Source organism: Micromys minutus, assembly GCF_963924665.1.
Source record: "Micromys minutus genome assembly, chromosome: 13".
Taxonomy (NCBI): Eukaryota; Metazoa; Chordata; class Mammalia; order Rodentia; family Muridae; genus Micromys; species Micromys minutus.
The window spans coordinates 47,971,507-47,984,979 of record NC_137982.1 but is presented as its reverse complement, the minus strand read 5'-3'; the positions used below and the strand labels follow the sequence as shown (position 1 = coordinate 47,984,979).

Below are 13,473 nucleotides of genomic sequence, written 5' to 3'. Positions count from 1 at the left end.
CCAAAGAATAACATTATTTGAAAGGATTAGGAGGTGTGGCCTTGTTAGAGAAAGTGGGTCATTGGGGTGACCTTTGATGTTTCAAAAAACCCCAGGCCAAGTCCAGTGTCTCTTGCTGCCTGTAGACCTGATGTGGTTTTCAGCCATGTATCCAGCACCTGCCTGCATCCCATCATGCTCCTTAACATCATGACAGTGGACCAAACCTCTGGAACTGTAAGCAAGCCCCCAATTAGACGATTTCTTTTATAAGAGTTGCTGTGACCGCTATAGCAATAGAACAGTGATTAAGACACTCTGGCTAGTGGAACTTAATTGGAAAGGAAAGGAGTCTTCTCCCTTTTATTCATGGGGAAATTGTTCCCTGAGCTAAGAAATTGGGCCAAAATTCTAAGGTTAGTGAAGTGAGGATAATGAGTTCGAAAGCCAAGCGGTTCGGCTTCCCAGTGCTGGCATCCTAATGGGGAGAATTGTGAGAACACGGTTTGCCACCTGGAAGGGCATGGCCAACCGTGAGAATTCTTGCTGACAATCCATTAAAGAATTATTTTACATAAACAAAATGAAACGACACTTCTGATCCCATAGACAAGGAAACAATGAACTCATACTACAAGTCAACCATAACTCAATGATGAAGTCCAGGTTTCTCGGCTCAGAAGTTAGTGGGCTCACTCACGTGACCACGTGGCTTAGAATAGCATGCTAATCAGATTGCTTCTGGAAGTCAACAGCTTTATAGAAAAATTCATTGGAACAGATTTTATAGTGTTTTTTTAACTCCATTTTCAATAGAATTGGAAAATGAAAAGAAATCTAGGCACAAAAATGTAGTTATTAAAATAACTAAAGAAACATTTCTAGCCTTCATGAATGAAAGTATTCAGATCCTATTGGAGCTTGGGGTAAGATGCAGTCAAATTTATCTTTTCCCTCTCTGCTCACACTCTGACATCCGACCTGGAGCCTTTGGTAGAACAAATTCAAGCAATTTTAACATGGAAACTGCATGGGTAGGCTTTAACCAGTAGTTTTCACAGAATTTTTCCCAAACGAGCATCATCAACTTTCTCTGGGAACTTGTTAAACATGTAAATTCTCAGGCCGCACTCAGAGCAACTGAGTCAGGAACAATCTCGTATATTCTAGAGTTTGTGACCCACTGAACAGTAAGTGAGTTACGATGCATAGGGGGCGGGGAGAGGGAGACTTCTGAAACATAACAAAGTGAGGGAACCAGAAGGTCTAGAACTCCATGGAAAGATTTCAGTGGAAAACCTTTGACAAGCCATCTTGGAACAGTATAGGTTATGAGAGAATGGATATTGGCCACCTCTATCAGACAGAAGGTGTAGGAAACCATTCTGTATCAGAAATGGAGGGGGTTTCATGATTTTGTATTCAAAATGTAAGGACAGCAGAAAGAACAGAAAAGAAATTACATTGGAGAGAAGCCAGAAATGTAAAGAGGGGATGAATCTGTGAATGAATGGCTAGTGAGCTGGCCTGAGGATAGAAAAGTCAGTGACATACCCCATGGGTGGAAGGGTCAATGAGATACAGCATGGATGGGAGGTTCAATAAGGTGCCTGTCTTACTCAGGTTTTTCTTCCTACACAAACATCATGACCAAGAGGCAAGTTGGGGAGGGAAGGGTTTATTCAACTTACACGTCCACATTGCTGTTCATCACCAAAGGAAGTCAGGACTGGAACCCAAGCAGGTCAGGAAGCAGGAGCTGATGCAGAAGCCATGGAGGGATGTTGCTTACTGGCTTGCATCCCCTGGCTTGCTCAGCTTGCTTTCTTATAGAACCCAGGTCTACCAGCCCAGGGATGGCACCACCCACAATGGGCTGGGTCAGGGATGGCTCCACCCACAATGGGCTGGGCCCTCCCCCCTTGATCACTAGTTGAGAAAATGCCTTACAGCTGGATCTCATGGAGACATTTCCTCAACGGAGGCTCGTTTCTCTGTGATAACTCCAGCTTGAGTCAAGTTGACACAAACCCAGCCAGTACAATACCCTATGGGTAGAAGGGCCAGTGTTTAGAGAATGGTAGAGCTGATACTTTATATGCAGGTATTTAATTCTATTTGCTTTAATGAAACTCCATTTATCTTTCCAAAAAGACAGAGGCTAGCAGTGAGGGGAAAGAAGGAGAAGGGATGAGAGAATGAAAAGAGGGAGGGGGAGAGGAAGGGAGGGAGGAAGAAAGGGAAAAACCTTTATGTTTAGTGAACTTACAAATGCTCGGTGTGAGTAGCTCTGTGGAGACTTAGGAGGGGCTGAGTCTCACACTGAGTGGGTTGCTCATGTAAGACAGACTATGGAAGAACTTAAAAACTAAGGTAAGATTTAAATGCAAAGAATATTTGCATGCATTTTCAAAGAGGCTGTGCATCTCTGTGTTTTCCATGTTCAAGGCCAACCTCACCTATATTTTTAAAGATGAAGACACACAAATGCTGAGCCCCATGAAAGGCAGAGGCAGCACATGCCAGGAAACGTTTGATCCAGTTCTGTTTCCTTATGGCACATTATTAACCAATATCCAAGACTTTGTGCATCTGAACATATAAAAGTGTTATTTGCTCATAATATTATAGGTCAAGACTTCCAGGGAGTCATGGTGGGTAGGTCATCTATATCACCGTGGTACCATCTGAAGGGATGATACGTTGGAGGTTCCATTTCAAGATGGCCTCCTCACTCACATTTGTGAGGCTTCATGGGGGCTCTTTAGACTGTCTCTTTCCACTTGATGTTTCAACCTCTAGGTTTCTCCATGCAGCTGGAGTTCACCCATGGCATAAATGGGCTTTCTATAAAGTGTTTCATAGCTACAGGAGGGAACACTTCAAAAATTAGGAAATAGAACCTTCTAGGCTCTGATGGACTGGGCCCAGAACAACTTTCAGAGCAACACTCTGTATATGATCTTATTAATAAAGATATCACAAGCCTTTCCCTCAATGAAGAAGAAGGCACAGAGACACCACCTTTGACAGGTGGCCTTCTTAATCTGCCACATGAAATACACTGGTTGAAGCCACAAGATTTTCACTTCTGACAAGGGGACAGGTGCTGATGTTTAGTGACTTAGAGGCAAAGGCAAAGGATAGTTAGGGCAGCAAACACTTAAGCATTGGTTCTATCTGTATGAATAAGCTGATGGGTTCTAGTCAGGGATCCATTTTAAGGGCGTTTTAAACTTAGATTGAGGTTTGGGATGTGGTCTTTAGTATTAAAGTCCTAATTTAGGTAATAAGAGATTAACTAAGTTAATCATGGATTTGCTTCCTACAACAATGAGGTGAGGGCCCCAGGTGAAATGTGTTCACCAAAGTATCCCTTACTTTTCCGTTGCTGTGATACCATGACCAACATAAGGAAGAGGCTTCTTAGTCTGGAGTGCTGTTCTAGAGGATGACAGTCCATGGAGGCAGTGTAACCGGCTGTGGGCATGGTGGCCGGAACAGGAAGCCGAAAGCTCATGTGGCAGATAGCAAGTATTAAGAAGAGAGAGCTGACACCGAATGGTGTGAGGCATTTCATCTCAAATCCCACCCCCAGTGACACACTTTCTACTGCAAGACCATACCTCCTAAACCTTCCCAAACAGTGCCACCTACTGAGAACTAAGAATCCAAATGCCCCAGACCATGTGGGACAATTTTCATTCAAACCACCAGAACCAGGATGTCAAAAAAAAAAAAAAAAAAAAAAAAAAAAAAAAAAAAAAAGATGCCCAAAGTGTTTTCCACAAAGATTTAGTTATCAAAGGGTAAATAATCATCCAGCCCCTTTCCGAAGGCGACAGCCAATCTGGGTCCCCTTGGGGCCTCTGTTCTTCTACTCTCTGAAGGGTTCTCCATACCCCACTTCTCTAGTTAACTTTTCACTTCAGGAGCAAATGGCTGGCTACCCAATTAACACAACATCTGGGGCTAAGCTCTGCCCTCAGCCACCATAGGTTCCTAGAACTGCAAGACAAGCATTTGGCTCGGGGTCTTACCACATGCAGGCAGAGGGCAAAGCTGGACACGCTGGTCCTCTTTCATAGTTTTGTTTACTGCTCTTCTCGAAAGAGAGTTAATTTCCTGCTGGACAAACTCAACACAAAAGCCTGTTTCCTTCTCCCTTCCTCAGGCCGATAATGGCTTTATCTTGCTTCTTCTGTTTTGCTGGGAGCTAGTTCAATCCAAAAGTTAATTAAAGTGATGGGGTTCACCAATAGTGATTTATCTCAGAAACTGTAAAGAATTCGTCAGTCAGAGCTCATCAACAAAACCGAGTTACTAGTTTCAACATCTAAATACTTTGTAAATTAACAGTGATGTAAAAGATAAATCCATCTGGGATGGAAATTTCCTTGGGAAAGTTTAATGTTAGTTCAAGTGTCCCAGGGATGAGCTGTTTACTTTTCTATGTAAGCTTTATACTAGTTTTATTTCGCTGTCAGAAAAAATTAACTACTGTGTATATTTCGGCCAACCGCTCACAAGCTACCAACATTTTTCATAAAGGAAGACAGTGTGGATATTATTATAACATTTGCATTTTTTTCTTCCAAACTACTAAGACACATTTAATGAAGATTTTTTAAAAATCTGATCAAACATACTATTGTCTAAAATGTATACTACACCTCGATCCTTGATATGCAGCAGAAAGCTTGGGAAATTATCAAATTAATATAGCCTGGAATTGTAGAAGAAACCTTTAGCATATCCAAGGATGCTCAAAACTAATAGCTAAAGTGTATGTCTTCTATGTGGTGTTAAATTCTGTACTTGATCATAATAATTTGCTTGAATTTTTTGGTCATCAAATATGCTGTATAATTTTATTCATATATAAAACACTGATACTTTTCTTTTGAAGATTGGCTGGGCTGGAAGTAATCGTAAATTACTTCTGTTCTTTTTCTGCTATTCTGACACAGATGGTGGGTTAATGAGGTTATGTAGTTCTATCCATTTTTTGACGACTCTTATAATATAACAAAATGCCACAGGCTGGTTGGCTCTAACCGTAGAAAATAATTCCATATTTCTTGAGTCTTAAGGTCAAGGTCAAGATACTAGTGATTTGATCTCTTTTACAACCTTTGTTTTTTATATGGATAGTTGTCTTTTTGGTGTGTGCTTACATGGTCACTCCTTACTCTGTGTGTCACTTGTCCTTTGCCTTAAGGTCCTGTGCTTGTAGGTGTACCACTCACATTAGACTGGGTGCACTCGCAGCACCTCATTTTACCTTAGTTACCCCCTCACAGATACTGTCTCCAAATATGGTGACATTCTGAGAGGGAATTCAATACGTGAATTTGGCAAAGTGAGAGACACAATTCAGCTCATCGCAGAAGCATTGTGGAAAACATTCAACACATTTGGTAAACATCCAGGTTAAACATTCCAAAGGAAGACTGGCTGGGGGATGTGGGGAAGGACAGAGGAAAACGAGAATCTTGGAAGACTGCTGAGCACTGTTTGTAGGTTTGTTCTTACTCCTGTTGACCTGGGTCAGGGAGAAGTTGTGCAACCATGTGACAGGGTAGTACCTAGGCTTGAACCTCAGTTTAATGATGAATCATCTTAGCATAAATATGTCTCATATAAGCATGTATGGCCCACATGAAAGACAGTTTTAACTAGTCTCTCCTGTGTTTGCCTTGTCTGACACTGTGACCCATACCACTCCGTGCAGGCTCAGGTATGCTGTCTTTATGATTTCATCAAGGAGACAGCACCTTTTCAACCTGCTGATAAAGGAAGCCAAGGGATGTGGGAGACAGAGAGTCTTTTCTTTACATGTCAGTTCGCCAAATATGCTAAGTGACAACCGTCAAGTACATTCCTAAGGGGGCAGGGTCCGTGTTGGCGGTCAAAACTGATGCTAATCTCTGATTTCATGGCCTTGTCAATCAGTGTCTCCTTGCTATGGTAAGTTGCCCGAGGCAGGCGAAGGCTCATGATTTCACGGTCACTTGGCCTGAGACAAGTCTGAGAGGCCAGGCTGGTGCAGAGATGCTCAACTCAGGGTACCTGTGAAGAAAGGGGAGACAGAAGAGGGACATAAGTTCAAAACAAGCCCTTCAGGGGCATGTCACCAGTGGCCTACGTCTCCCACATTTCTGTCATCTCCCAGCTGCACCACCAGCTGAGGTCAAACCTTCTGCTCTTAGCTCTTGAGGGACATTCCAGACCCAAACTACAATAATGGTCTTTGAACTCTAGGTGCACGGGGACACTGGCCTTTGTGTCACTCAAAGGACACAGGCATGGAGAAGTGGTTTCTTGAAGTGACCAGGAAGGATCTCACTGAAGACATGAGGGTCAACCTAATGTCCAAAGGTGAAGAGGGCAAAGGGAGCTCTCAGGTGCAGAAGAACCTGGTAGATTAAAGATCCAAAGCACAGCACGTGAGTGGGGTTGGAGTGAACAGAAAGGGACAAGCAACATTAGGGGCAGTTTGAAGGGTATCAGTGGCCAGAACCTCCTAGGTCCATGCACAGGGTTGACTTAGCCTGCTAACCTAAAACCTGTAAGCAATCTGTAGGCAGTACTGGAGGGACTGTGGCAGATTTGTGGGAATCTGGTGGTCTTCATCTTGGAGATGGGATGGTCAGATTTTGGCATTTGTAAGTTTACTCCGTCTGAGGGAAACACGGAGACCAGAGGCGTTCATTGTCTGGGCTGGGAGGTCATGGTGGAGTGAAGGAGAGGCAGAGATACAGGAGGGATGATGTCATTGGTGTGAGGAAAACAGTTGAGAGGGAAAAGGCAAGGATAATCCCAAGGCTTCTGGTTTAAACAAACCGCTGGATAGGGCACTACTTACTGACTCAAGAGAGACAGTGAGAGAAAAGATTTGTGCTGTGCCTTAGTTTTCCTTTAGTGCTGCAATGGGTCTACAACACAGTGAATAAGTTAACACGTGATTACTATGTTGCAATTCTGGAGGTCATAAGTCTACAAGAGACCTTATAAGGTCAGCATCGAGATGTTAAAGGTCTTTGTTCCTATGCAGATGTTAACAGATAGTCTGTGTGCCTGACTGTTCTGCCGTGTGGAGCTAACCTCATCTCCTAACCTTCTCCACTTAGTGAACCCTCACACTCTGTCACTCTGGCTCTTTGTTCTTATACTTAGAAGGACTGTGTGGACACACTCAACCGAAGTACTTACTCCTCAATGTTAGTTCCTTCTGTGGGCAACTTCTCTTTGTGGCCTAACGTAATGTGTTCGTCGACACCAGGCATGTCTTAGACGTTCAGTGTGAATGTCCTATAAGGTAGAGCTGTAGAGTGTTGTTCCATCTTGCATGTGTGGAAAAATCAACATGCGTGTTGAGGCATGTTAAATTTGAGCTGCCATCAGGTCAACCGAGGAAGAATCTCACAATGGTGGCCTTTGCCAATGATAGTGACAAATGCCTTGAAGAAAGAAGGGAGGGGTGGTCCTCTGGGTTCAGTGCCACCACACAGAGCATCCGAACGTGTCAGGGACTTGTCTACAAGAACTTGCGAGTCGAGTATTCAGGGCAGAGACAAGGGTGGCACTGAGACAGACGAAGGTGGGGTGGTGATCATGGTCACAAATGAAGTTCTATGTGACATTAGCAGTATCTGTAGATGCTTTGAAAACCATCCAGGCAGGCCTAGTGAGATAGCTCAGTATGTCAAAGCCCTTGCTGCCAAACCTGATAACCTGAACTTGATACCCAAGACTTAGATTGTGGAAAAGGAGAAGCAACTTCCACAAGTGTTTCCCTGACCAACACACACACACACACACACACACACACACACACACATACACACACACACACACACACACACACACACACACGAGTCCATCATTTTTCACTACTGTACATTAACCTCTAGTCAGAATGTGACAGAATGTGTAGAGAAGTCATGGGCTTTCATGGTTCCTCCCTATGTGTGTAACAAACATAGAAAATCAGCTGGAGAAATAACTCACCTTGCCCTTCCTAGATGTGTCTGAGTGCTGGTTTGGGCAGCACCTGTAAAGCGACAAAGACACAGAGATTGGCAAGGTCTCCGTGCAAGGACGATTCCCCGACTCATGGAGTGTTCGTGGCAGGTAACATGGCAGCCCACAGACAGGCGTGGTACTGAAGCTGTAGAGAGAAGCTCATCTCACACACAGGCACAAAGCAGAGAGAAACAGCTAACTGGGGATGGCTTGGGCTTTAGAAACACACCTCCTAATCCTTCCTAACTAGTCCACCAACTAGATGCCAAACAAATATTCGAGTCTATGAAATTTGTTCTCATTCAAACCAACAAAGCATCGAGAAAACATCCTCCCTGACTCAATTTACAAAGTTCTTTAGAACTAAATAGCAAGAAGCATTTGAAGAGCTGTGCTAAAATCCTTAGAAAGCCTCAGGATTTGTCGAGTAACTGATTCCCTATCTTGACTGTCCCGGGATTGCTAGGAGGGACTTACTACCCTTTCTCCAAGTTTACCATGAGGGCTTGAAGCTGCAGCGTACTGAGTGAGCATTCCTTCCTGTTCATGCCCAGGTGGCCTTTCAGAGCCTTTCAGGAAAAGGTGGTTGAAAGATTCTTGGAGTCAAAAGTGGCAGCTCACAATAGAGTTCCAGCACTTGGTAGGCTGAGGCAGGAGGATCCCAAGTTTGAGGTCAGCCTGGATTCCATAAAAGTCTGCGATATCATGTGAGATTCTGTCTCAGAAAAGCAAAACAAACCAAATGTATTTTGAGCCTGATTCCTTCTCCACCCTCTTGCCTGGTTCTGAGTCGCATCATAGGAGATGGGGCATCTCATAAGAAGATTAAAGGCCAAACCCAAAAGGATTGTATTATTGTCAAGTTAAATAAAATAGACAAAGAAGATGTAATAGTCCTGTGAATATACCCAGGGTACTTATTTTCATAAGCCTTAGCCTTGCCTTATGTACAAAATTAGTTTGATTTATCATAGATCTAAACATAAACAAACAAACAAGAAAGTTCTGGAAGACAGTACAAGTTGTACACATTTGGGAAAGTGTATGCACACATACCACACACACACACACAGAGAGAGAGAGAGAGAGAGAGAGAGAGACAGAGAGAGAGAGAGAGAGAGAGAGAGAGACATATACCAGTAATTTTCATGATTTTTACAAAAGACATATAAAACAGTAATCATAAAAATGAACAAGTAGGGGCTGGAGAGATGGCTCAGTGGTTAAGAGCACTGACTGCTCTTCCAGAGGTCCTGAGTTCAAATCCCAGCAACCACATGGTGGCTCACAACCATCTGTAATGAAACCTGACACCCTCCTCTGATGTGTCTAAGGACAGTGGCAGTGTACTTATATAATAAATAAATCTTTTTTTAATGGACAAGTTTACTAAATCAAATTTTGAAACCCCAGTTCATTAAAGGCATAGCTATGCACAACACACACAATTCACATGGCTGTAGTCTCGCTGCTGAGAGTCTGAGGCAGAGCAACATTCAGGGCAGCATAGCTAGTTCTCCTCTTAAAACAAGCAAGCAATAGACTGGGAAGCAGTGTTTGTGAATATATACGCATATCTATTATAGAACACAATTCTAAAACATGCAAAAAAACCTTATCCCTCACTTCTGTGTTACATGTGAATTACAATTGAAAAGAAATTATAAATGAGAAAGAAGCTAATGTTAAGTGAGCAGAGAGCCTTAGTCTGCAATAGTTACTTGCTTCGATGATTCAAATAGTTTCAACTTAGTATTGTTAATAGGTTTTTTTTTCTTTTTATTAATAATAAAGGAACTGGAAAATTGATGTAAGGGAGGTGGGAGCGTGCCTTCCTCACATGCTTAAAATCCTGGCTGAGCACCATCTAGAGGCAGAGATTTGAACTGCAGTTTTTAATTTTGGTTTTGGTTTTAGTTTTTCTGGTTAGCTGCTGATTTTAAAGACTTAATGTGCAAAAATGAACTTGCAAACACTAAGAAAATCTAAGACAATAATAAAGTTATAGATTACCTTAATAAAACAGAACCAAAAGTACAGAATTTTTGTTGAAAAAATGTTGCATCAACAAAGATCATAATGTATGATACCAGCAAATGCATATGGGGTAGATTTTTAACCGACTATTCATATAATCAACATAAGTTAATGTATCTACATTATGTATGTAATATCATAAGTAACTGTATGCTGGATAATAGACATGTACTCTTGCATTAAATTTTCCTTAGAACTCTGTGAAATGCAAACCCACCCCAGGTAATAATGTTACAATTAACATTTTGCTAGTGGAAACTCATTTTATTGTTAATAAGAAAATCTAACAAATTTTATTTATCTCACAATGTTATGTTTTTGTGAGTCCCTTCGGAAAGTGAAAGGGAACTAGGAAGACGAGGAGAGCCATGATCTCAATAGGAGACAGAGTACTGACTCCCGGTAAATGTTACAAGCTTTCGTTTGAGTTACAATATTCTGCCATCCTGGTACTTGTTTCATACACACCTGTGAACTCTGCTGCACCCCAATTAAGTTCTAAGAAGTTGTTACAAGCTTTACAGTGTAATATATTTTTTTCCTGTTGGAAGTAATGGAAAATGCCCTCCCGCCTGGGGTTTCGGGTGGAGCCTCTGATTTTCAAGAACAGCTGCTGTTAAACACAAGGTGGCTCCCCAGTAGCTTTCCTGCGCCACTTTGCCAAAGAGATCCAAAGAGATCTGAAAATGTAGCTGCATAGACTATATTCAGCCACTGGGAGGCGCTGTCTCCACAGCTGTGTGCTTTCACCCATCTCAGCGTTCCTCAAAAGTTCTTGTCGATGGCTTATTAGGTTGGCATGTTGTGACATTGTTATATCATCTAAAGCAGAGTTCTGAGGCTAATTAGATCTGGGGAAAGCTGAGCTCCAGTTTAGAGGCAAACTGTGATTCTCCAAGGTTGGAAAGTGCAGAAAGATGTCATGGGTCCCAAGGGTTGAGATTGACTTGAGAATGTGTTTGGTAGCAAATAACATGTAAAACGCATACTTTGTATACGGGTGTGTAATAGTTATGTGTGTTTGCCTGAAAATCTACTATTACCGCTAGCTCAACACCCATGCACCTACTTGTCCCATAAAAAAGGGAACCTGTGGCAAAGCATTCTGGAACAGGGTATCTTTTCCTTGCCTGTTCTACTGTCCAGAATATCTGTGGTTGTCACTTCATAGTTGACATAAAGTTGAGTGCACCTCTGGGCATCACAACCGAATCCCACAGAAGAGGAAAAACCCAAAAAGAGGCAGCTCCTGCAATAAGAGCAGTGTCATATGCCTATCCTATGTGGCCACCTTGAGTTTCACAGAGTAGATAGATAGATAGATAGATAGATAGATAGATAGATAGATAGATAGATAGATAGATAGATAGATAGATGGATAGATGGATGGATAGATACATAGATAGATAGATAGATAGATAGATGATAGATGGATGGATGGATGGATGGATAGATAGATAGATAGATAGATAGATAGATAGATGATAGATAGATGGATAGATGGATGGATGGATAGATGGATGGATGGATAGATAGATAGATAGATACATAGATACATAGACACATAGACACATAGATAGATACATAGATACATAGATACATAGATACATAGATACACAGATACACAGATACATAGATACATAGATACATAGATACATAGATACATAGATACATAGATACATAGATACACAGATACACAGATACACAGATACACAGATACATAGATACATAGATACATAAATACATAGATACATAGATAGATACATAGATACATAGATACATAGATACATAGACACATAGACACATAGATACATAGATACATAGATACATAGATACATAGATACATAGATACATAGATACATAGATACATGGATACATAGATACACAGATACATAGATACACAGATACATAGATACACAGATACACAGATACATAGATACATAGATACACAGATACATAGATACATACATACATAGATACATAGATAGATAGATACATAGATACATAGATACACAGATACATAGATACATAGATACATAGATACATAGATACATAGATACATAGATACATAGATGCATACAAACATAGGCAGATACAGATGTTACATTTAACCCCCTGTGTCAGTGACTTGGGATATGGTGATAAACCACAAGACCGACTTCTGTTTGCATGATATCATCAGAAGCAAGGTGGCCACGCCCCTATGAGCGTGTTTTCTTCATGTTGGGTCTCAAGCTGCAAAAACAACCCTCTCTGGTCATGGCCTTCTAATAATTCAGGCAGAAGAGAGATGACGAAACCACATGATTGTCCTTAAGAGTCCTCACATCTGACACTTTCCCTAACTTACCTATGCCCAATAAAGGTCACACACTAAGGCTAATGTCAGTAGAGTTATATAATCCTGTTGCCACACCAGTACATAGCTATATAATCTTTCTGGTGTATTTAACAAGGGGGAGAAATGGAGCAAACGGGAGTGGGGTCAGCAACTAACGGTATCTCCCATAAGACAGACAGACACACAGACAGACAGACACAAAACCTTGCACACACATATTCCAGAGCATTTCTCAGGAGAGGTACTCATATCCTCTGGTGATTGTGGTCTTGACCTGTACCATGTTCCTTTGAGAATACCGGAGTAACATAGTCAGCCTTCAGACGGTGTTACAGACGGCTCTTAGTAGTCTCTTGTTAGACACTGAAGTCCACTCCCAAGTCAAGGTATATGTGAGCAACGCCCATTCCCCAGGGAGTAGGACTTGACACAGTCCTGTCCTGTACATTACTGACGCTCTGTCCCCTTCCCCATCAGGTGCTGTCATACCACGCCACGTGTTCCAAGGCCGAAGTCGACAAGTTTAAGGTGAGGAAGGGATCAGGTTGGACCGTTGGCACATAAAGTTAAACTCTGACTCTATCATCCTTCTCACTGGGAGTATGAGCCACAGTCCTGGGCAGAGCGGCTTCGAGTCCTTCATGTTTAGAGGTGGAAGGACTACACAATGGAATAGTCTCTGTGTGGTTTTCATGAGCCAATGTCTTTCCATGTGTTAAACGTACAGATTTAGGGTGGGGGTGGGAGGAGACTGTAGGATAGGGTGAGGATCTGGACACCTGACTCAGGTATTGATTGCACTTCTAACTTACAGTCCAGTTAAAACCTTCAGAGCCTTATTCTCTTATTTATTTATAAAACTAAATCAAGACATTAGGATCATAGCAGCTGACATTTGTCACAAGCTTACTGCATGTCAGGAACGCTACAAGGCTCTTTCATGTGTTGGTCCTTCTCAACCTCATGGCCCTGTGAAGGGCTCGGCACACTATTTTCCAGTTGAGTAAACTGGGGAGACCAGTATAACTAGTAACAAATATAAGAAATTTGATGATCCAATCCAGCACTGGAGGTCATAACCATGTGCC

At 42.0% G+C, this 13,473-nt stretch overlaps 1 protein-coding gene across 1 annotated transcript in view; it reads left to right on the top strand.

Annotated features, from left to right (window-relative positions):
• Positions 1-13,473, top strand: part of PDE11A (phosphodiesterase 11A) — a gene marked incomplete at both ends in the record, with an annotated part of 323,910 nt that overhangs the window by 195,413 nt on the left and 115,024 nt on the right. The window contains one exon of the mRNA XM_080927937.1: positions 12,863-12,913. Coding sequence (XP_080784063.1) covers positions 12,863-12,913 — 51 coding nt within the window. The remainder of the gene's footprint in view (positions 1-12,862; positions 12,914-13,473) is intronic.